Source organism: Rhipicephalus microplus, chromosome 5 (genome assembly GCF_043290135.1).
Source record: "Rhipicephalus microplus isolate Deutch F79 chromosome 5, USDA_Rmic, whole genome shotgun sequence".
Classification (NCBI taxonomy): domain Eukaryota; kingdom Metazoa; phylum Arthropoda; class Arachnida; order Ixodida; family Ixodidae; genus Rhipicephalus; species Rhipicephalus microplus.
In genome coordinates this window covers 166,437,972-166,462,726 of record NC_134704.1, presented here as the reverse complement: position 1 = coordinate 166,462,726, position 24,755 = coordinate 166,437,972, and the positions used below count along the sequence as shown (strand labels likewise).

At 43.2% G+C, this 24,755-nt stretch overlaps 1 protein-coding gene across 2 annotated transcripts in view; it reads left to right on the top strand.

Annotated features, from left to right (window-relative positions):
- LOC119173328 (uncharacterized) overlaps positions 1 to 24,755 on the top strand; it is an 89,434-nt gene that overhangs the window by 49,810 nt on the left and 14,869 nt on the right. The window contains exon 4 of one of the 2 annotated variants that reach the window (XM_037424195.2): positions 9,626 to 9,706. The exons of the other annotated variant lie outside the window; for it this stretch is intronic. Within the exon in view, the coding sequence (XP_037280092.2) occupies positions 9,626 to 9,675 (50 nt within the window). The 3' untranslated portion in view covers positions 9,676 to 9,706. The remainder of the gene's footprint in view (positions 1 to 9,625; positions 9,707 to 24,755) is intronic. 2 annotated transcript variants of the gene reach the window in all.

Genomic DNA, 24,755 nt, shown 5'->3' with positions numbered 1-24,755 from the left:
GACGTATACCCATTACCGCGCATCGATGATTCACTCGACAGGCTGAGGTATGCACGCTACTTTTCGTCAATGAACCTCAAAAGTGGGTATTAGCAAATTGAGGTCGACGAGGGAGATAGAGAAAAAACGGCTTTTGTAACGCCTGACAGGCTTTATGAATTTAAAGTCTTGCCATTTGGATTGTGCTCAGCCCCCGCAACATTTCAGAGACTGATGGATACCGTTCTGTCAGGCCTTAAGTGGCAGACATGTCTGGTCTATCTGGACGACGTCGTTGTTTTTTCAAAAACATTTGAGGAACACCTGAGCAGGATGCTATCGGTATTCAGGGCAATAAGATCTGCCGGTCTGACACTGAAACCCGAGAAGTGTCACTTCGGTTTCAAGGAGCTTCAATTTTTAGGCCATGTGGTGAGCCATGAAGGTGTTCGACCTGATCCCGATAAGATTGCAGCCATCAGAAAATTTCCGGTACCAAAAGACAAGAAAGCAGTCCGGCGTTTCCTTGGCCTATGCGTATACTACCGAAGGTTTATTGCCGATTTCTCCCACATAGCCTCACCGTTAACACGACTCACAAGAGAAGACGTTTAGTTCACATGGGGCGACGATCAACAGGTGGCATTTGACGATCTCCGACAACGCCTGCAGACGCCGCCTGTGCTTGCTCACTTTGATGAGGATGCTCCTACCATGGTCTATACATATGCCAGCAACGTGGGTTTAGGCGCTGTACTCGTCCAGTGGCAAGACTCAGCCGAGCGTGTGATCGCATATGCTAGTAGGACGCTTTTCCGCGCCGAGTCCAACTACTCCCCAACAGAAAAAGAGTGTCTTGCTGTCGTATGGGCGGTTATGAAGTTTCGTCCGTACCTCTATGGTCGTTCCTTCCATGTAGTCAGTGACCATCATTCCCTCTGCTGTCTGACCAACTTGAGAGACCCGTCTGGTCGGCTCGCACGGTGGAGCTTACGCCTTCAAGAGTTTGATGTGACGGTCGTGTATAAGTCCGGACGGCAACACGCCGACGCCGATTGCTTATCAAGGTCACCGATAAAGCGTGACGATGACACAGACGATGAGAGCATGGCGTTTGTAGGAGTCGTTGACACCACTACGATTTTGTGCAAGCAGAAAGAAGACATTGAGTTGCTTCCTCTTATTGAATTTTTGAATGGCCGGAAAACAACCGTCCCTAGAAGATTTGCAAGGCGCCTGCTGTCATTCTGCTTACGTAGTGGTGTTCTCTATAAGAAGAACTTTTCCGCCAGAGGAAACACCCACCTACTTGTCGTTCCGACGTCACTTCGTGAGGAGATACTTTGTGCTTGCCACGATGAGTCAACGTCTGGTCATCTCGGATACACACGCACATTGGCCAGAATCCAACAGAAATACTACTGGCCAAGACTTCCAGCTATTGTGAAGCATTACGTGCGCACGTGCCTCGATTGCCAACGACGAAAATCGCCACCGTTAAAACCAGCTGGACTATTACAACCAATTCAAGTGCCCACGGTACCTTTTGCCCAAATTGGAATGGATCTCCTCGGACCATATCCGACTTCCCATGCTGGAAACAAGTGGGTAATAGTCGCCACTGATTATCTTACGCGCTATGTGGCAACAAAGGCTTTGTCAAGTGGCACCGCCGTTGAAACCGCACGATTTTTCGTAGAAAATATCGTCCTGAGGCACGGTGCTCCAACAATCATAATAACGGATCGAGGTGCTGCTTTCACGGCTGCGCTCCTGAAGACAGTGCTTGAGCTCAGTGGAACAGCTCATCGGAAAACCACTTCCTATCATCCACAAATCAACAGCTTAACAGAACGCCTCAACAAGACTCTTGCCGACATGTTGAGTATGTACGTTGACGTGGATCACAAGAACTGGGACGACATTCTACCGTACATCACGTTCGCCTATAATACAGCGCAGCAAGAAACTACACGAAGAACGCCGTTCAGTCTCCTTCATGGCTTCATGGCCGTGAAGTGACGACGATGCTTGACGCCATGTTACTGCACGACTGCAATGACATCAATTTGGACGCTGCATCTTTTACCCAACGAGCAGAAGAAGCGAGGCAGCTTGCGCGCGTCCGAATCACCCAGCAGCAAAATTATGACGCCCAACGTTATAATCTGCGACACCGACATGTCGTTTATCGGGCCGGCGACAAAGTCTGGGTATGGAGTCCTATCCGCTGCCGGGGACTGTCCGAAAAATTGCTGAAGAAGTATTTTGGCCCCTACACAGTTTTACAACGCCTGAGCGACGTTAATTACGTGGTCGTTCCTGACAGCCCCTCGACAACTCGCCAGCAAAAACCAGAAATCGTGCACGTTGTGCGAATGAAGCCCTACTTTTCGGACTGATTTACACCATGCATCTACTCCACCGTCTTTTGTAGAAGAGCATCGGGACGCTGCTCTCTGGAGGGGGGCAAATGCCACATTGAGTAAGCAGCGCCAAGAGAACAACGAAGAACACGTGCAGCGAGAGAAGAAGACGAGGTTCTCTTCCGATCAGTTTGCCAGTGTTCTGGTACAATTAAAGTGAGTTTCCTGGATTCGACTGCTGCTGTTTCTGCATTGTGACAATACGACACAAATATATGCCCACCAGTGAATTTTGTGCAAGAAGCAATGAAAAGTGTTTTAAAGAACACGCTTGCCTACCATGCGAACAACATGATCATGTACGATGAAAAATTCCCGCCATCCGATTTTCGACTAGGTGAACTACTGTGACGAAATACTTTGGCATCCATACAAATGAAAGCTCAAATCAATTACAGAAGGACTTCACACAATTGTTCATAGAGTGTTGCCGGCAAACTCTGAGATCGACCCATGCGAGACGCTGTCAAGCAGAGCTACTTACATTGTGCACATCAGCAAAACGCACAGCTATACTATTATGACATTAAGTTGGAGCTCTCTTGGGAGGAGCGGGAATTTTGTTATGGTTCACCGGTGAATTGTGGCTTGTTTCATCCGTCACATATATATATATTTTATTCTATAGAACAAGGACTCTTCGGTTTTGCACTAAAGATTCACCTATGTTCCGCCTGGTCCTCCTGACGAAATGTTTATAAAAACATACCGTGTCAAACCAATGAAAGTCAATTTTTTATTCTATCTAGGTCGCGTAAATTTCCCCTAATACTCTCTCTCTCTCTTTATATATATATATATATATATATATATATATATATATATATATATATATATATATATATATATATATATATATATATATATATATATATTTGTGTGTGGGTGTGTGTGTGTGTGTGTGTATAACCAGAGTGCTTCTTAAGGGCCCCTTTTCTTCTTGTTGGACACAATATAACTGAGATCTAACAGATAAATATGCAAGGAAAGCATAGAGGAAAGTATTACACCTAATATTTTCTCATGGGCAGGAACAGAACATGCGACCTTGGGATAATATATACATATTGTTCCGCCTGGGAGTCAACACTGAACGTCAATGCCTCTGCAAAGGCAATCTGTGTAAAGGCGAGCGATCGAGCCCACCTCGCGTGATCAACTGAACGACGTCATCAAGCGGCGACGCCGTTCTGTCACGCAACGCACAGCGAGCTCCCTCAGGCTACGGGCCCGTTGAAGCAATAGGCGCCTTCCGGTCTGGCGAGTCTTACGCAATGCGTCGCAACGTCACTCATCTTTGGGTGGAACCACGCGCAGCGCCTCCGCATTTGATGAGCATGACGCGGCCCAGCGGCGGGCCCCATTGGCGGATTCTGACATCATTGCCAGTGGCGCCTATGGTTGGACGATGGTGACTCGAAGGATCCTCCCGGTGCCTATAAAAAAGGTCCGGCGGCACGTCGCACGCAGTTTACGTATGCGGCAGAGAGAAGACATCTCGGCTCTTCGAGTCCCTAAGCTGTCCGCCCCAGTGCCGAATTCGTAACGCCTCTATTTATATGCTGTACATAAACCTTGCTTTAACTCAACGTCGTCTCGTCTGCTCGTCTATCAGCTCTGGGCAGAAGCAGTCGCGAGCTGAGTAACACACGCTACCAAACGACTGGTAACCTTGGCGGCGGAGTTGGGAGCAGTGGTGCCTTCGGGACCGTGTTGGCGTCTCGCCTTCATAACGATATATACACTGGGATCACGAAATTCAGCAGAAAACTCTGGCGCGTGGGCAGGCTCCACCAACACAGAAGGTGAAGAGGACCAAAATAGAGCAGCTGGCCCAAGATCGGTTATACAATCTTAGGCCATATCCCACCCTTAAGCAACGACAACCGGAGCCAAGAGTATCGCACGGAATTCTGCTGATGCCAACCAGGTGACGTGACCAAGGTACATTGTAGCGAATCCCCCTTGTGTGTATGAGCCAAGGTATTTAGGTGACGAAACAAAACAAATTAGATCGATTGCTGGCTCTGTGTCACGTTCAATAATATGGCGCGTTCTATGAAAACTGAAACATCTGCCTTCGGCTGAAGCCGCATGCCTTCTTTGGTCATCGGCAACGGGTCTCTTCATGTCAAGAATGCCGTTCATGTTTCCTTTTTCAATGAAACCAGGACCATGAGACTGCCGTGAAGACCTACGCCGTCATACGATGACGACTTGCTAGCCTCTTTGGTGGCCGAAGCCGGGTGCACCACGCTGTAGGCAATAGAGTGCCCAGACTCCTGCTGCCCCAGAACACTGTTCACTCATCCCGAGAATACAACCTCTCGCTCAGGACTTTATCCACAACTGAGCTGATGAGGGGTGCTGTTCAAGCTCCTAGCACAGTTATCCCACCACAGTGAGCCCAATCACAACGTCTTTCCTGGCCAAAATTGTCACAGGCTTTGATTGCAGATCATGGGATAATGCCACCGACAAGCGGTGTACCATCACGTCACTCCACGTCATGGTGGACGCCTTGACAATCCGAGCTCTTTGCTACTTCTTGCGATTGTCTCGGAATTCTCCGCCATCAATGCCATGTTGAAGATAGGCGCCTCACACGATCTTGTGGCCTCTTCTCCTGAGCAGCCCTGAGAGCAACGGCAATCTACAGGGTGTTTCAGTTAAAAAGCACCAAGCAATAAAAAATAAAAATGAGTGCTACGCGTCTTCAGCTAGCGCGGTATTGTTCTTAGCTGTATGTCGCACGCCAGAATATTTTTGGATCCGCCAAGCAGGGTATATTATAAATATTGCTTTTCGAACGTTGTTAAATACCTACTCTAAAGAAAAAAATCAATACAAGACTTGTAGCTTTTAATAAGAACTAACAAAATTTTCACGTTACGGTAAGACAACAACGCTGGTTCATTTGTTTTCAAGGTTTATTTAAACTGTGCGAAATTAAAAAAAAAAACACGTTATCGTCCCCAAACGCATGGCGCTTTAGTTAGGTGCCCTCAAATGTAAGTTTAATGAATTAGCGAAGGCTTCTCACGCGCAAAGGTCGCTTGAGCAGAGCATCGATGACTACGATGAACATTAGGCGATGGTTGGATGGTACCATGAAAAAAAGGGGGGCGGCAGAAATAAACGAATACAATAAACTTCGACAAAAAAGCAGCTGCCACGTGCATGGCGATACAAGACCAGAGGAAGCATTCGGCGCAGTGCAGACTTTTTTTTTATTTTCGGGTTAATGGTAAACACGATGTCGAGGAAGAGGACCCGAAAATAAATTGTTGGCTCAAAGAGCAAAAAAAGTGTCTGTGCTTCGCCAAATGATGCCTCCTGTCTCGTATCACAAAGCGCCGCGTGTTAGGCTGCATTCATGTGTAGTTTTTTTTTAATTTCGCGCACTTCAAAGAAACCCTGAAAAAAATGATTCACCATTGTTATCTTACCGTAACTTCAACATTTTGTTCTTTCTGAATAAGGGCTACGAGTCTTGTTTTGAATTTTTTTCTCTAAAGTGAGTATTTAAAAAGTTGTTTAAGCAATATTTGTTAAACACCGTGAGTTGAGGATCAAAAAAGAAGTATGTTAACGTGACACAATGAGTTAAAAGCCGTAATTCACAAGCTAGAGACTTATAACACTCACCTTTAATTTTCGTTGCTTGGTGCTTTTTAGCTGAAACACCCTGTATACTTTTGCCGCTTTAACATGAGCTGGGTTGCTTCGCGTGCGCACTTTCCAGTCTTTCAGCTGCAGTCTCACGATCGCCGGCAACCGTAGTTCGATGGCTTGAAAAAAAACGCCGACAACTAGGTGGCAACTACGAATGCCATCGGAGCTCGCAAGGCCTGGACAGAACAGCAGAAGTGTTGCCATTGCCTTCAAAACGGTAATGTCTAATGACACAGTTGCGAAAGAGTTCAGCAGCAGTCCTGTCCAGAGTGCAGCTTCAAGGCAATTGCTGTGTTTGGCCGGACTACCGCCCACCTGTCACCATCCCAGTTCAACCTCACCAAAACCAAAGAAGGTGAGAACATGACTATTACCAAGAATGAAGAGCGACAGTTGTTTCATCGCAAGGCTATAGGCATGCGTTGCAGCTCACTATTTGAACTTTCGGATGATTTGCGGCATCAGATTCTAGTTTATCAAAGCCAGCGACACCTATCAAAGATGGGCCTTTTGAAGGGCGTCACTCAAACGACGTTACTGGACGGAGTCATCCTGATTGTTTGCAGCTGTACCCAGTCATACAATCGATAACCTCCTTAAAGAATACTCCTTAGGGAACGCATAAACAAGCTTCAATATGCGTGCCGCTTTTCCGGTCTCAGGTTCCGTGTCAGGGCCCATCTTACAAGCTTTTCTGTCAGCAGCCGATACCATTTCCAAGTCGGAGCTGTCGTAATTGCAGACCCAAAGGTGGCCTTCTCATGGAGACATGGAGCTCCTACCGACTTCGAGAGACCAAATACCATAGCAGAAACCACACTTCCGGTGAACCAGGTCAGCCTTCAATCACCGCCATCGGGCCGACTCATGTTTAGCAGGGAGACCACCGCGAAGTGCTCGTTACCACATCTACAGTAGTCGGCTGAGCATGTGGGCTCAGTTCATGAGTCTGGGACAGACAAAGCCAGCATCAGACATCCTGGCGACATAGAATCCGACCTTCATTTCGGCGACAAGCACACATTTTGACTTCCGGAGTACCAATTGAACGCCGCGATCCCCCACGAAGTTGTTGGTGTCACTATCAAGCTCACCACCGATCAATCGGGCCGGTGCCACTTAGATCAAAACAATGACATTCCATACATCTGCAGTGATGTCAGTATGGTATCTAGCAGCGGTTTCATTTTATACATTCAGATGTAGCGCGAAGCCAGCAGAGGTCATGTTTCAGCGCAGCTTCAGAAACCACAGATTGATAGTAGCAACAGAGCTGCAAGCGCATCGGACCATGATCACGCACCGTGGGCCGTTCACGCTCACAATAATTCTGTGTTGCGCACGTATTTTAAATAAACACATGCAAATACGCATAAAGACCGCTTCACCATATTCAGACAGCATAAGTGTCTATTCAGCACGCGATGGCCACTGCGTGGCACCCGCTGTCACCCCCTTGAGACACTTCTAAGAAATCTACCAAGACCCAGCACTCTGATGCAGTCGGGATCGCCAACCGGGTGCAGTTCAGGCTAGCACTTTGTTGCAGCCAATACCACCCACCGGCGACACTGACGTCGGTTCCGAGTGTCGCAGCCTTGACCAAGAGGGATGACGAAAAGAAGCACCAGAGTAATTGAGCACTGGCAGCAGAATTGATTTATATGTGTGGTTTAACGTCCCAAAACCACCGTATGACTATGATAGATGCCGTAGTGAAGGAATGGCTCCACAAATTTCAACCTCCTGTGGTTCTTTAACGTCCACCCAAATCTGTTTGCACAGGCCTACAGCATTTTGGCCTCCATCAAAAATGCTGCTGCCGCAGCCGAGATTCGATCCCGCGACCTGGCTGGCAGCTAGATTGAGGCAGAACAGGAAGAGAACCAGAATAGACCATGCCCAATCTAATAATTGATGAGTCAGTCTAAAAACATAGTTAGCTGAATTTTTCATTATTTGAGTATTTCAATACCAATATTTTGTATTTAGGTTTGTCAGTTATTTTCAGCTTATGCGAGTAGTACACACAAGAAAATACACAAAACTTTCACCTATTTCTCGGCCAATCGCCTAATAGGGTATGAGCCATTAGAAGAGATTAAGAAGAATAAGAAGAAAAACCATCGCAGTTGAGACACCTTAGGTTATTGCAGATTTCAGGACACTGCGGATGAAATTATTTGAACTGGCCGATTCCTTAGCACCAGCCACGCTTGATGGCCCAATAATATGCATACTGCCACAAGTTTATTTATTACCGCTATGAGATATGAAAATCAACAATCTACCCTGACATGCTAGAAACAATAACTTCATGGACAAAATATAACCACCTATAGTTTCTATGGCTACCCCAGTGGAGTCAGTACAGAAAGGTCGAAGTTTTCATTACTAGATTTTGATGCCATGTCCCCTCTCTAAACCTTTATCCACAAAGAGCAGGTCAGATGATATCATTCCTCTGTGCATTCGGCGAAACTATAGAATCAGTTGAACTCTATTTTTCATCTTGTCGCTGATTCTCTATACTTAGAAAAAGACTTGTAGTTATTCCCGCTCTGGAAATAGGCGTTACATTGACGGCAGAAACTGCACTGAGCTTTGATGCTCAGTTTTTTTAAATTGCCACAAGGTTGTTTTCAAGGCTGTTTGCGATTTTATTCAGGCATTCTAACCTATCCAATTGTAATGTTCAATTAAATGTTAACGAGAGTGTATTATCAAGAAAAGTTTATTCTGAATAAATAGGTGAAGTAAACGCATCTGTATGGTCATCTCCCCACCGGAAATGTGAAAATCTCTCAAAATCAATTTTCTAGTTTTTTACCCTTTTCTCTCTTCTTCTTTCATTTACCTTACATTAGTTGTATTAACATGCAAATTTAATGTTACACAAAGTTGTAATTCTTACAAAAAAAGAACCCTAGGCTTTCTTGGCCAATTCTCCTGAGTGGGTATAAGCCATAATTTAAAGGAAACAAACAAACAGCCAAAATCGGCCATGAGAGGCCCTTTGAGCTGGTCTCCAGCACCGACCACTCCCATGCAAACAACATAAATATATACAATATGTAAAGCATCAAAATTTCTTATGCAATCTCTAATCTTTATGTTATATATACCTAATCACACAAAAACTTCCTAATACTTTCAAAATCCACTCCATTCTCGGGCAATACCTCACAGGGGGTATGCTTCACAGTTAATCGGTGTGTGTATGTGTGTCGGTAGGCGGCAGCATCCATTAGGCCCAAAATATACAAAACAGTTCAACACCACTGACGTGTTATTCAGAGACTGGTGCACTTCAGTACTTCTCGTTATTTACGTCCCCTTACTCTCCAAAACTGACGTGTCACTGAATGTGAAGCTGTGCTCTTTTTTTTCATTGTCACCTACTCATTTCATCAGTTTCACTCTGAACTCATATTTGTGAGCAATAGCATAAATAAATGCTTTTATTTGAAAAAAGTTAGCATCCTAAGTGCCACTTAAGCTCTTCGTCATTACAAACAACACTGTCAATTTCGTGGATATTTCAGATCAGACACCAAGGGAAGGAAAAATATACTATACTGACTACGAGACCTGAGCTATTCTGGACTTTGAAGTTTATGGACATCGTAAGTGGTAGCGTCTGACCATTTCAGTTTAAATTTTTTTCTGGCTGCGACGCATCCCGTGTCAGCTTGTTTTCAGGGATATCAGGGAAGCTTGAAACGCTGAAAAGTGGTGCATTGTGAAATTAGTACGACAAGTAGCGATAGGAGACAATGAAAAAGATCGTTCCCTGCCAAAGGCAGCCAGCGAGACCATGGCCACTGGGTGGAAGCACTGATAAATTTGGGTTTTATATGCAAAGCCTTTTAGAGTTTTGCAAGTACTTTTAGCCTGGGTGTCCGTCTGTCCGTCCGTCTATTTATTTATTTATTTATTTATTGCTTTATTTATCGTACCTTCAAAGGTATAAATACATTGCAGAGATGGTGGGGCTGTGCATCGTAAAAACAAGAGCATGAACAATAACAGCAAAAAAGTAAAACTAGAAACATTATACAAAAGAATCCCAGAAATCTAGTAGAGTGCAATACGTTGGAAAAATAAACATGTAGAGCTACAGTATGCTGCATAAGACATTTTTAAATGCAGTTCTATTAGTTATATTGGTTATGTAGTCTGGTAAGTGATTCCGATCAACTACTGTTCTTGGGACAAATGATTGCGAGCCTGCAGAAGATAAAAAATAGGGTATGTCTACCTTGTGATGATAATCAAGTCGATGTGAGCAAAATGGAGCTGGGTGTATGAACAAGGAACGAAGAGCAGGTTTATGGTAGTACATTTTATGAGAAAGACAAATGTGTGATTGTTTTCTACGTGTTGCTAAGGATGGTAGATCAAGAGCAGCTTTCATGTTTGTGACACTGGTATTGCGATCTTAGATGAAATAAAGCGAACCGAGCGATTTTTTTACTGCCTCCATTCCTTGTGATAATGTAGAGCTGTGCGTGTCCCAGACAGATGAGGCGTATTCTAGTTGAGGGCGAACGTAGGTGGTATAAAGCAATAATTTTAGCGACGGTGGGTCAAGATAGAACTTTCTTTTCAAGTAACCTAAAGTTTGGTTTGCTTTGAATAAGATGTAAAAGACGTGGTAATTTTATGGCAAGTTATTAGGTATGCGAATGCCAAGGCAGTGATAAAAAGCTGTGGTTTACAGGGGTGAATTCTTAAGAGAATAGGTCGAAGAGGTGACGTAGCGGCTAGTTACACGCATGCTTTTGCATTTAGCGACGTTCAGTTCCATATGCCACACCACTGTGATACGGTATCGAATTCATTTTGTAGCGATTCCACGTCTGCATCGCTGGTTATTTTCTGGTAAATGACACAGTCGTCTGCAAACAAACAAGCTTGTGATGAAATGATAGTAGGTAGGTCATTAATGTATATTAGAAATAACAGCGGACCAAGCACTTACCCTTGAGGTACACCGGAACTGACTGTTGCTAATAGAGAGTCAAAGCCGTTGGCTGTGACGTACTGTACACGGCCGGAAAGGACTTCTCAAATGCAAGTGAGTACTTGGGGATCAATATTAAGAGCACTTAGTGTATGGAACAGTAAGGAGTGGTTAACTTTGTCGAAAGCTTTCGCGAAGTCTAAAACATACAATCTACGATAAAGCCAGATTCAACATATACATGTAGGTTGTTTGCGAATGTGATTAGCTGAGACTCACACGAGAAAGATTTCCGGAAACCATGTTGCGAGGTTGAAAAGAAACTGTTATTCTTTAGATAGTTGACAATATGCGTGAAGATTATGTGATCAAATATTTTACATGGAACTGACGTAAGTGAGATAGGACGAATGTTTCAGGAATAACTCCTCTTTCCGAATTTCTGGATTTCGAAAATGGGACAATTGTATCTGTTTTCCGGTCTTCAGGTAAAAAACCGGAGTCATAATATTGCTAAAAAATACACTTTAGAATAATTGAATAGCATTCTTTCGTGTTTTCGAGGAATTTCGAGTTGATCTTATCTGTACCACTAGTGGAACTTAGTTTTAGTTTGTCATTTATCTTTGCAATTCCTACAGAATCAAGAACAATTGGCTCCATAGGAAGATCGTTGTATCGTGGAAAGTTGGGCATATCTTTGGTTTTCGCAGATGAAAATGATCGAAAAAAGGTGTCATTCAACACATGGGCAGTAAGCATTGTCGGCACGGCGTCACCAGGTGGATACGATAGCGTAAACTTATGGTCATTTTTGTCCTTCAGTACATTCCAAAAGCCTTGTGGGCTATTTTGAAGAATTTTGGAAGAATAATACTGAAGAACAAAAATTTGCTGCACTACAAAGTGGAAATGTATGACGAGGTGGTAGTTCTATATGATAACCAATGAGACGCTTTTCAAGAAAGTTTTGCTCTACGGAAGTAACGTTTCTTTTTATTGGCAAGTCTGTTGAGGTACCTAATGAACCAGGGTGGCTTACTGTTGGAAATATACGACGACTAGGTACATCTTCTTGAAACAACGGATTTAAACATATTCCATTTACTCTGTGCTGAACGCTTGAATACACCAGGTAGAAAAACGTCCAGAAATAATGTAAGTTCTTCATTATTAGCGTAGTAGTTACCTTTCCCGTAATCTTTATCAGTTTTGAACCATTTGCATGTTTTTGAATGTGTTGTAACTAGGCTGAAAGTCAAAGTGTCATGGTCGCTTAGGCCCGGCAAATGGGTGATCGAAGAAGCGACATCTTTAACTGACATTAGAATAAGGTGTAAAAGTGACGGTGAATTTTGTGTGATACAAGTAGCCAAAACAATTAACTGCATTAAGTATAAATCAGCACAAACCGAGATAAAATCGTTGAACTCGGATAATGATGGACTTCAAAATGGGCATATGGCAGACCAGACAATGTTGGGAAAGTTAAAATCACCCATAAGAAGTATTTCAGCACCAGTATGTTGTACAGTATTTCGATTTTAACAGTCGTGAAGGTTTTCAATGAATGATGCTCTGGTTGTCCGTGAGCGGTAACAAACACCAATAATCATTTTCTTAAAGTTTGTAGTTAAACAACACCGCACTTATTTTATATCGCTAGTAATGGGAACTACAAATCTGCTAAGGATTTCAGTAATTGCAAGTAGCACACCACCACCAACAGATACAGTGCGGTCATTGCGATAGATTTAATATTTTTTATTGCAGTACAGCATGTCAGCGTTGCGTACATTAGCGGATAACCATGTTTCAGTACTGGCTACTATGTCAGCGTCGCAATCATCGATTAGGCTACATAATTCATTTCTTTTTGCATACGCCTACGTATATTTGTAAACAGCACCGCTAAGTTAGTCCACCCAGCACTCTATGAGCCGCAACCCCTCTAGTTTCTATATCGCTTTTTTTTCTGCGCCACTCGTTTCGGTCTAAAGGAAGGAGTAGGGTCTTCACTTTCGTGGTTATTCGTAAGACCATTTTCAAGGACGTAATCGTCGTCCGCATTGTAATGATGCCTCATATCCCCTATTCGGTGACTTCAACCTCCCGCTGATTGATTGGACAAACTTCTCATCACCATGCTGCCTTTCCACAGAATTCATTAACTTAGTCTTGGACTTTAACCTCTCGCAAGTCATTGATCAACCAACCCGTGGTTTAAATACGTTAGACCTATTACTAACTAATGCTCCTGATTCAGTGAGGACAGTCTCTTGCCTAAAGGGCTTCAGTGATCACAATTTAATCGAGGTAACGTTGGACTTACCTGTACCATTTGCAGGAATATCCAAAAAGAAAATTCGGGACTACAGCAAAGCAGAGTTTGACAAAATAAGTGCACAGCTCGAAGAATTTTTTAGCAATGTCCTCTTTCCGTCATTCTACAACAGGTCTGTAAATGAAAACTGGGTGCTTTTTAGAGACAAGATGTCTTCATTGATAAACCAATATATCCCTGTTATCACTGTTTCTAATGATCTATCTAATCCCTGGTTCACTAAATCCCTCCGTAAGCAAAGAAACAAGAAAAAAACGCCTGTACTGCAATGCCAAACGCAGTGCTACGCCCTCCGCTTGGGAAAAATACAAGCAGTACTTGACTGACTACTGTAAAGCAATACGCAACGCCAAAGAAAAATATTTTCACAACGACCTACCTTCTCTTCTGCAAAATAATCCAAAAAAATTCTGGCGCCTCATATCCCCTAACCACGGTTCCAACCAGTTGTCATTACTTAATGAAAACAACATTCCGCTTTCAGACTACGAGTGCTCCACTACTTTTAATACCTTTTTTTCATCTGTATTTAGCCAAGAAGATTCTTCTGACGTACCACATATCCCTGATTACAACTTCCAATACATGCAGCCTATTGAAATTACGGTGGAGGGTATCGCGTGTCGAATTAAACAGATTAAGGCATCCTCATCAGCTGGTATAGATGATATCAACTCTAAGGTAATTAAAAAAACTGTTTCCATATCTAGCATTACATTATACCACATTTTTCGACAGTCGCTATCGTCTGGGAAACTTCCAGACGACTGGAAAATAGCCAAAGTAGTACCCATTTTTAAATCCGGAGATAAGAACTCACCTAAAAATTATCGCCCAATCTCGCTCACATGCATATGTTGCAAACTCCTCGAACACATAATCGCCTCCCACGTATACAGTCACCTCGAGACTAACAAATTCTTCTTTTCAAACCAGCACGGATTCAGAAAGGGCATGTCATGCGAAACACAGTTACTAGAATTCACTACAGACATTCATTACAACATAAATAATGGCCTACAGACTGATTGCATATTTCTTGATTTCGCCAAAGCATTCGATCGTGTTGCCCATTGTCGCCTTATTTCAAAATTATCTGCCCTCCGATTAGACTCCCTCACTTTATCTTGGCTACGCAATTTTCTGTCACTTCGCAAGCAGTTCACAATCGTTAATAATTCTTCCTCTCCCTCTTCGTATGTCTCTTCTGGCGTCCCACAGGGGAGCGTTCTTGGCCCATTACTTTTTCTTATCTACATCAACGACCTCCCAACTAACATATCATCGCATATCAGAATCTTCGCTGATGACTGCATGCTCTACAGACCTATAAACTGTCCTAACGATCACTCCATCCTTCAAGATGATCTGAACACTATTTCTAACTGGTGCAGCACTTGGCTTATGAGGTTGAATACTAATAAGTGTAAAGTTGTTTCTTTTGGACGTAAACAGGTCATATCTAACTTCACTTACCATATGCAATGTGACAGGCTCTCCACGGCGACTTCTTACAAGTATCTTGGCATCCACCTTACACCAGGGCTTTCCTGGTTTGATCACATCACTAACGTTTGTGCAAAAGCCTCCAAAACATTGGGTTATTTACGCCGAAACCTTCGTCGTTGTCCCACTAACATTCGCAAAATGTCATACCTAACTTTCGTCCGCCCGCAACTGAATATGCCTCATCTGTTTGGTCCCCCTCCGCTCAGTATCAAATTAACATGCTGGAAACAATCCAGAACAGAGCCACCCGTTACATTTCTAGAAACTATGACATCAATTCCAGTGTGACTCAGCTTAAACTCCATCATTCCCTCCAAGCATTAAATGTTCGTCGTCACGTGTCCTTGTTATGCCTATTTCATAAGTACGTCTACAGTAACAAAACATCGTCGTTGCACCTTCAACGCCCGCTCTACACGTCACGCAGATTACATAACCATCTCAGCTTCACTCGCATTTTTGGTAACACGAACGCGTTCAACACATCCGCACTACCACAAGCCATCCGCATGTGGAATGATCTTCCCGACGATATCGCCTCTGATAGCAACCCCAACACGTTTCGGCAAAAAGTTCAGACGCATTTCCTTAATATTTCATCTTGACGTTCTTTTACTTCTTTTCCGAGGGTTTTTATGTTACGGAGTGTTCTTATATACTTCATCGCCATGTTTACGTATTGCTGACTTATTGCTTTGTTAATTTTTTTTGTTATTACTAACCGACATTGTACCGTTTTTATTTTAAAATTTACATGCGATTTTTCACTGTAACCCCCCTTACTCAATGCCTTCTGGCCTGTAAGGTATTTTCACTAAATAAATAAGATTTACCACCTGCAAGAAGCTTTTTATGTCGTACTTGATAAAGAACATGAAGGTTCTTGCCGAACTCTGTCAGTTTCTTTCTAGCAAATCGTGTTACAGGGCAGAAATCACTCATTGACTGTTTCAACTCTGAGCGTATCCAAAGGATTTGTTCTTTATTTTTCTAGGCGGTCAACTTAACAATCAACGGGCGCTTTTTTCCAGCGCAAAAACACCCGATCCTGTGAGCTCTTGCAACGTTTTCGCTAGTAAGGTCAAGAATTAACGTGTCATGATTTCCAATTCTTTTATTTTCAGACTTCTGGGAATTCTCAGAGGTATCATCTTGTATTTCGTAAAAGACGAGATTATCGCGTTGGGAGCGGTCTTCCGCATTATCAAGCCTTACACGCAAATCACTTGAAATTTTTGCAAAGTTTTGCGTTGTTTTCCGTATCTCATTCACGGCGCTTTGCCAATGATCAGTATTAACCGTTTGAATTTAAACTTTTTTAAGCCTTCACTCATGTCAGAAATCACAGTAGCGACTGTTTTGTGTTTAAATTTAAGTTCTTCAATTGTGTCAGTAATCTTTTTTCTACGTCTTCTATTCTAATAGACCGCTGCTTCGGATCCTCAATTGTTCTTAGAATTTCACTTAAGGTTGCTGGTTGTTCTTTAGTCGGGCCAGGGTTACTTTCAACATTGCCACTCATCAGCAATAATGAACGAAACGGTGTAATGACGGCTTCTGGGCATGGAATCACTACAATGAAGACATTATTAGTCTTAAAACTAGAGTAGGCAATACCACAATGGCCACCGACCTGCACGAAGAGCGGAAAAGTGCGTAAGCCCATCATTCCGTACATGCTTTCATGCCCCCTGACGAGTGACTTTGCAGCGCCGGCATTTATCAGTTCCGTCAGAGGCACTGTCGATAGCGTTGCAGCTGCGCACTGGTGTTCAAGTCTTTGGTGAAGCGAAGTGTACGTGTATGGGTAGAGTGAGCCAGCAGCTGGGCGGATAGGCACATCAGGAACAGCCAGGCAGAGTCCGTCCGTCTGTCTGTCTGTCTGTCTGTCTGTCTGTCTGTCTGTCTGCCTGTCTGTCTGTCTGTCTGTCTGTCTGTCTGTCTGTCTGTACAACTGTCTGTTTGGCTGTCTGTCTGTAAATCTATCTGTCTATCTATCTATTTATCTATCTATCTATCTATCTATCTATCTATCTATCTATCTATCTATCTATCTATCTAGCTAGCTAGCTAGCTAGCTAGCTAGTTGCCTATGCCAGGTTCTTATAGTGGTCACCTCCTTAACATGGGATAAACCAATATTTGGGAGAGTTCGCGCGAGTAGAAAGAAGCCAGGGAGACATGAATGAATACGCGTGGATGGGCTAATAGCCGTTTCTATTGACTCAGAAGTCCTGTAGCCTTCACCAAGCTAGAAGGAATGTTTGAGAAGGTGTATAAATACTGGTGCCAAAATGATGCGTCATCGTCTTTGTCAAACATCAAAATCCACGTTGAACAGACTTTTTATTTCTTTTACGACATGAAGAGACTGATCATTGCGCAATTGCTTGGTGCTTCGAATTGGAACAGTGGTTGCGAGCTCGGGCATGGACCGATGGCTGTACACTCTGTTACATCTACAGTGGTCATTTTTCATAGAAACGCAACGGTATAGGCCAGTGTACTGCGCGATTTCAGGGCAGCTGCGATTGAGTTGCTTTCTTTAACACGAAAATGTTTTATGCCGAATTTCACCATTGCTCCTCTGGCCTATTCCCGTCATGAATATGACTTCGTGAATTATATAATAACAGATCTCAAAGAAAATATTACAAAAAGACCCGTAGTAAGGTGTCGAACAAACGTCATCTTAAAGTTACTGAAATGGGCAATGTACCGCGTTCGTTCTCTCTCGCCACCACGCGCTCTTCGTAGGCTTTGCCTTATGGAGGATCCCGCTCGCTGGCCTCGCTGGTAGTGTCTCCGCGCACTCACGGCTGTTTGGTTGAATAGATATATGAAAACAATTCTCCCAGTAGATATAAATGGGAGACGACTTTCAATGACTGGAGATAACATGAAAATTGTAGTATATATTTCATGTACAGCATTATTTATATGTCGCGCTTATGGTGGGCTCAAGGCTGTTTGCCTCACTTCATGACGATAATGAATGCAAAGTGAAAGCATAAAATTACCAGGTGATTTTTCTGCCACAGTCATTGTTTATTCACAACCTTTCGGCCTGCTTGAAATTCACCAGAATTGGTATTGCGTTAGTTGACTGCTTGATTAATCCAAATGACAACTATTAACATGAAAGTTATTACTAGCAGGTGAGTTTTGACGTGATTTATGCCACAATCATGCCGGGTTCGCGGCCAATTCGTTAGCTTTAAATACAATTGCATTGGCAATGTATCACGTGACTGTATTACCAACATAAATGACAGTCTTTGGAAGAAAATATGGCATGCATCTTGTGTAACTCATGATTTGCATGCCGCGCTTACGGTGCAATCACGTCCGGTTTGCTGTTATAATAAGGACCAGAATCAGTATGATGAAACGTTACTAAATGATAAATATATATGACAGCTTTTAACAAGAAAATATGACATGTTTCTTGTCCCAATCTCTCATTCATGTTCGTCATACAAATACCTCCCTATAAACCAATCTCGGTGCATACCATGTTGGCGAAACGGCAGCTTCGTACTATGAGCGTAGCATTTAGGCCATGCAAGAGACGTGATGCATGCTATTATTTTCATATTACCACCTGTTTTAATGTTCATCATACAGTCACGTGACAGAGTACTATTTTCGGTGAATATCCAGATAGTGAACTGGCTGCGGGTTTACTATGAGCGCGGCGTTAAGATCATACGGTACATGCAATACATGATATGATTTGACGTGAACACCTGTAATTTTTATTCGCCGTGTGGTCGCGTCACGCAATTTTTCTATAGCGCCAGTAGACCAGACGCCAGCAAGCCTTGCGCGGCGAAATATGTAAGTCAATGATGCCGTACATGACATGCAAATAATAAATTTGATCGTACCACCTATCATTTTCTCATTTCACATTCATTTTGGTACATATTTATCTCATTTAATGAACGCGACAAATCCGAGAATACGTCATTCAACGGTTACTCAACATTTATAATAATGCACGATGCAGCCAAGTCCATTGATAACCATAAACAAATTGACCTCATCTTCTTAGACTATTCAAATAAATTTGATCGTGTTTCTCATTAAAAATAATTAGTAAATTAAAAGCTACTCTTGGCGATACCACGATTGTTCACTGGAATAAGGATAACTTAGCCAATCGCTCCCAAATTGTACAGTTACAAGACAGCACCTCTATAATAGCATCAGTCACGTCAGGCGTGCCACAGGGCAGCGTCTTAGCACCAATATTATTCACCATATTCATTATTGATCTGTCCCTCTCAACTTAAGTAAAACTAAGGCTTTTTTGCAAATGACTGCGTACTTTACCAGGAAATTAATTCTGCTACGGCTCACCTAATTCTTAACCGAGCACTAGAAGATGTACACACGTGGTGCGAAAATGGCAAATGTCTTTTATTATAGGTAAATGTGTCTCCATGACAATAACTCGCCAAAAACACAGGTCCAACTTTTCTTACACTATTGACAACTGTCCCTTAGCCACAGTCTCTAGCCACAAATATCTAGGAATAACGATTACAAACAACCTTAAATAGAAGCGGTTCAAAGAAAAGCAATAAGGTTTATTTTTAGCAAGTATATACTGACAGACTCACCGACGCACCTACTCAATAACGCTGGCATTTTAACACTACAAAACCGAATAAAGCTAACAAGACTGAAACTAATGTTTCCACTACTCCACAACATAATAAAAATAGATGCCTCAACGTATCTATCTTTTTCACGGCAGACCAACCCGTCATAATCATTCCCATACTCTTGTAAAATACTCTTTTAACAAGAATTGCTTCAAATGCTCATTTTTCCCTCTATTCATTAAAGATTGGAACTCGCTGAAACCCACCTTAAGCATTGAATCATTCATAAACTCGTTTACAGCTGCGATTGAAAGCTAATTGGTTGCCTCGAAAATCGCACTAACAACATCACATCATCAATAAACCCAATAAACGAGTCAGTGTCATATTACTAATACAAATGTTTTGTTTTTTATGATCGTTATTTTCAAGTGACATGTTTTTCGATTAGCTTATTGTTCATGAAATTCTTCGAATAAGTTGTTCAGTAATAATACCTACTTGTTGTCCCTACCCCATATTACAAATGCATGCATTATATTTTCGTTGTCGTTTTAATGATAACCTGGCTCATGATTTTGCTATTACTAAAATTGTTTGATTGCGTGTTGTTTAGTGGCAATGTATAACCTTGGATTTGCATGTCGTTCTGTAATTCCGGCTTTTTTTTGTGCTTTCTGAATCTGTGCAAACAAATATACGTTTTCATATGCCTTCCCTGCTATAATGAGATTGACAGTATTGGTGAGATGAGATTGACTGATGAGATTGACAGTATTGGTGAATAAATAAACAAAAATATAAAAAATGTTCTATATGACATACACGACATCATTTGCACGTTAGAACCAGTCAGTTATATTTGTTATGCCCTCTTGTCAGGCCATTTCAGCAGCGGTAAATATAAAGTCACGAAAACACGATGTTGTAGGCTAGCTAGCTAGCTAGGTAGTCCATTAATTACTTCGCGAAATTTCTACCATGGCACCGAGACCCGCGCTGTAGCCTTGCCGACGGATGATGGGCATCCCATGCCCAACGTAGAATGTGCATATATACTAAAGAGCACAGTCATAAGAGCTTTCTTACACCAGGTGACCATCAGTAACCAAACCGCTTTGCCATCCCCCCAATATACGTACCGATGGACATTTTCGTTACCTTCGAAGGTATTCGTGTGATCAATAAAAACTTGGAAACTCATCATCATGCGAAGGTGACGGGATCAATAGTAAAATCTTGAAAAACGCTGTTTCACTCAGCTATATTGTCCTCTTTTGCAGTTTTTCACAGTCTTTGCAGCACTCTAGCCTTCCGAAAAACTGGTTGTCCGGCAAAGTAATACGAGTTCACAAGTCAGGGGCAACACACAGTATACTAAATTTCCGTCTGGTATTGCTCACATCTGTCTCATGCAAAACACTTGAGCATACCATTTTCACTCGCCTTGTTAACTCTCTCGAGTCTAGCCAATTTTTCGCGCCTCACTACCAGCAGTTTCGCAAAAGTTTGTTCTGCGAAGCATAGCATTTTTTCTTAGCTGACGACCTGCATGTTGATTCTACTCGATTCTGGATTTACTATAGACTATTTTTTAAAATATTCCAAGGCATTCGACAAGGTCAGTGATCAGTTACTACTTCTTCAGCTGAAACATTCAAATCTAGATCCCAACATGCTTAACTAGATTCGAGCTTTTCTTTCTAACTGAACACAGTTTCTTTCTGATAACGATGTTATTTCCTCCGTTCAACTGGTGCTCTCGGGTGATCCCCAGGGCTCTGTGTTGGGACCCCTGCTGTTCTTCACTTTCATGAATGACTTGCCAACTAACATCTCATCAAAGGTATGCATATCAGCAGATCACTGCACAGTTTATCAGAAAACAACAAACCAAGGCGATGTTACCTCGCTTCAGAATGACATATATAGCATATTTATCTGGCGCCGATTATAGAACATGAAAGGGAATACGAAAGTCGAAGCAATGCTTGTCTGCCAAACATTGCTTGTTTATTCGCAGTATTATCTTAACGGCAGCTACCTCGAGGCTGTTTCATCTTGCATTTATCTAGGTGTTGATGTTTGCTATAACATCTCATGAAACCTGGATCTGAAGTACATACATCATCGCCAAGGCCAACCATCTAGTTAGGTATTTTCGCAGAACCTTGCTCATGGCACTTTCATCCCTTAAAAAAGCTTTTTTACAGTACCTACACTTGTTCAACACCCAAATACGCATAATTCGTTTGCGATCTAGGTACCACAGCACTAATACATGAACTGGAAGCAGTCCAGAATCGTTTAGTTCGTTTCATTTCGTCCAGTTATAACCGCACGGCCTGTGTTACACTAATGAAGTCTCAGATCAACCTGTCTGAACTCGCCTCTCAGTGTAGAATATTCTGACTCAGTCTTTTTCATGAGCTTCACTATTATAACAATAACCTTCGCGAACATTTAGATACGCCCCCCCCCTCATTCAGGTCACCCAGAATCGACCATAAACAAAGAGTTCATGTTTTTCACTGCAGAACCTCAACTCATTCGCATTCTTTCATTCTAAAGAATGCATCGCAATATGATCCATTCCCACAATGAGTTATCACTATCCTCAGTGCAGGTTATCTTACACAACATGTTTGGCACTGCGTGATTTATGCGTCGTGGTATATATGTGTATTCATGTCGTGTCTTCTTTCTTTTTTTTCGGTTTGTTACTGTTCTTGTTTGGTTCATGAACATGTACTACCGGAATTATCGCTACTGCTTCGTTGTTTTTATTGATGGGGTTCATATGTAATCTTTTTTTGTATAGTTGTCTTAATTCTGAAAGTTTTGCTGTCGTATTTGTTTATCAAGTGTTCTTTTCTCTTTCGAAGTGTAACATGCCCCTGTTCTCGTACACTGGCGGTGGCGTTGACGCTGACGCTCATTGCGGCGCTTCGCAGGAGAGAAACCTGGGGAGGTGCAAAGCATGCATTGCTAAATCGGTCTTTCCTGCTGAAACAGGGCAATCGCTGCCAACGGGAATTGAGAGAATGAAACCTCAGATTGGACCCAGAGACCAGCAGTCCGCTTTTAGTTAATGCGCAGGCTGCGAATTTTCATTTTTCAACAACGCACACGAGAAATCTCTCACCAGCGCTACTTCCAAGGGTGCAGATATATAACGGGTCCCGTGCAGATATATAACGGGTCCCGTGCAGATATATAATCTTGCCTGTTGAGATTTCGCGGCATCCTGAAGTCACACGATAAATCCATCTTGTACAGAGGCTCATACTGTTGGCTAGGGTCTGTCCAGAGGGATCGCAGGAAGCGCCAGGCGTGTACGGACACTAGCGTTGCTGCGTCTGGCCTCGAGAAAGGTGTCTCGACGATTTACGCGGAAGTGCCATGTCCAGCTTTTGCAACGTCATTTGCCCGGACGTTGCCTTGTGTTCCGCAGTGGGCAGGTATCCACTGCAGAACAATGTGATAATGAAGGTCACAGGCTTTCTTGCATAGGCGTTTTATGTCCATGACGAGCTGGTTCTATGTGCATGAAAAGCTCAGCGACTGCAGCGCGGCTCTTGAGTCTGTAAAGATGACCCAGGACTCGGCTGTCTGCTCAATGTTGTGTAATTATTGGCAGCCCGCAGTTCAGCCTCTTCAGTGGCTGTAGATGAGGTGCAGTGACAGAGAGATGGTGACATTTTCAGATGGTATCCAGATGCCAATAGCGAAGGATGTAGACGTAACAGAGCCGTCAGTGTATATATGACGGGTAGCTCTGTAGCAGTTTTCCAAATGCTCTGGAGTGAAATGTCTGAGTGCTGGTTTGGGTGGGCGTCTTTTGCTCTTGAACCCAGGCACAATGTTGACTATGGACCACGAAGGAGACTTCCACGAAGGTTCTGCATGCATTGATGCTCTCTGATAATGTAACGGGAGGAGGCTCCGCGCAGGGCTACTGCCTGAAGCAAGAGGATGATACGGCGCTCTGGTGGCATAACGCAGTTGGACTCGAAGAAACTCCTGCTGCAAAAGAACAGGAGCTCAGAGGCGCCTACTTTCATCGAGGGTTCCGATGCTTGATGTGTTCTTTGGTAGGCCAAGGCACACCCTCAGGGCTTGCGCCTGGACTCCAGTCAGTGCCTGTATGTTCGTTCGAGAAATGTATGTTCGTTCGAGAAAACGTAGAAGACCTTCGCAGAGAGCCGTATACATTAGTAACATAGCATTAACAGCACAGCCACCAGCATCGCTTGTTAGTAAGCGAAAGATGCTCGAGTATGACGCTACCTTTTCCTTTGTTATCCAAACGTGGAGAGTCCAGGGCATTAGCCGGTCGAATTTCACTCCCAGAAACTAATGATTTGTCACGTACCGAATGGTAGAATGGGCTATCTTTATAGTGTAGCGTGAGACATCACGCCTCATAAAAGCAATGGCGTGACTCTTTTCTGGTGGCATCGTTAGACCTCGTTCAAGCCAGAGTTTTTCGATATAATTGAGAGCTTTCTGCTATTTTGCTTGTAGAACAAGTCTGTTGCGACCGCTGCTACATATACAAATGTCGTCTGCGTAAAATGATATTTCTACTGATGCTGGGATGCACTTCATTAGTCCATTGAGAAAGATGTAAAACAAGGTCGTGAGAAAGATGTAAAATAAGGTCGGCCTGAGGACACCGCCATACGGAACTCCTTGATGCACTGTGTGCGGAGTTTTGTCACCTTCTTTTGTGGACATGTAGCCTGTCTTGCCTCTGAGGTAGTCCGAGATCCAGTGGTACATACGACCTTCTACACCTAATGACCTCAGGGCGTGAAAGATAGACTCATATGTCAGGTTATTAAACGCTCCTTCGACGTTGAAGAATACATTGATAGTGATGTTGCCGGTTGTTTTTTTTTTCAACATTATGCAGTTGATTAGATTGATTCCCCGCAGGGGCACCTGCGCAAGTAGGCGTTTGGCGTGTAGCGACACCACAGACCCGACCTAATGGGGGAGTTTCGACTCCCTCCCACGCCTAGCTGTGCATGGCTTTGCCGGGTCCGGTGAAAAGGGGATCCTGGGGGGTTGAGCCGACGCTTGTTGATTGGACCTTTAAGGCCCCCCGGCAGAGGCAACACGCCTCTTTGGCCCCGGCTTCACGTAGATGGCACCCCTGGGCTGACCCACCCAAGGGAAATTGGCTGTCGCCTTTTCCTCTCTCTCTCCTACAACATCGTCTTTACCTCTCACTTTTA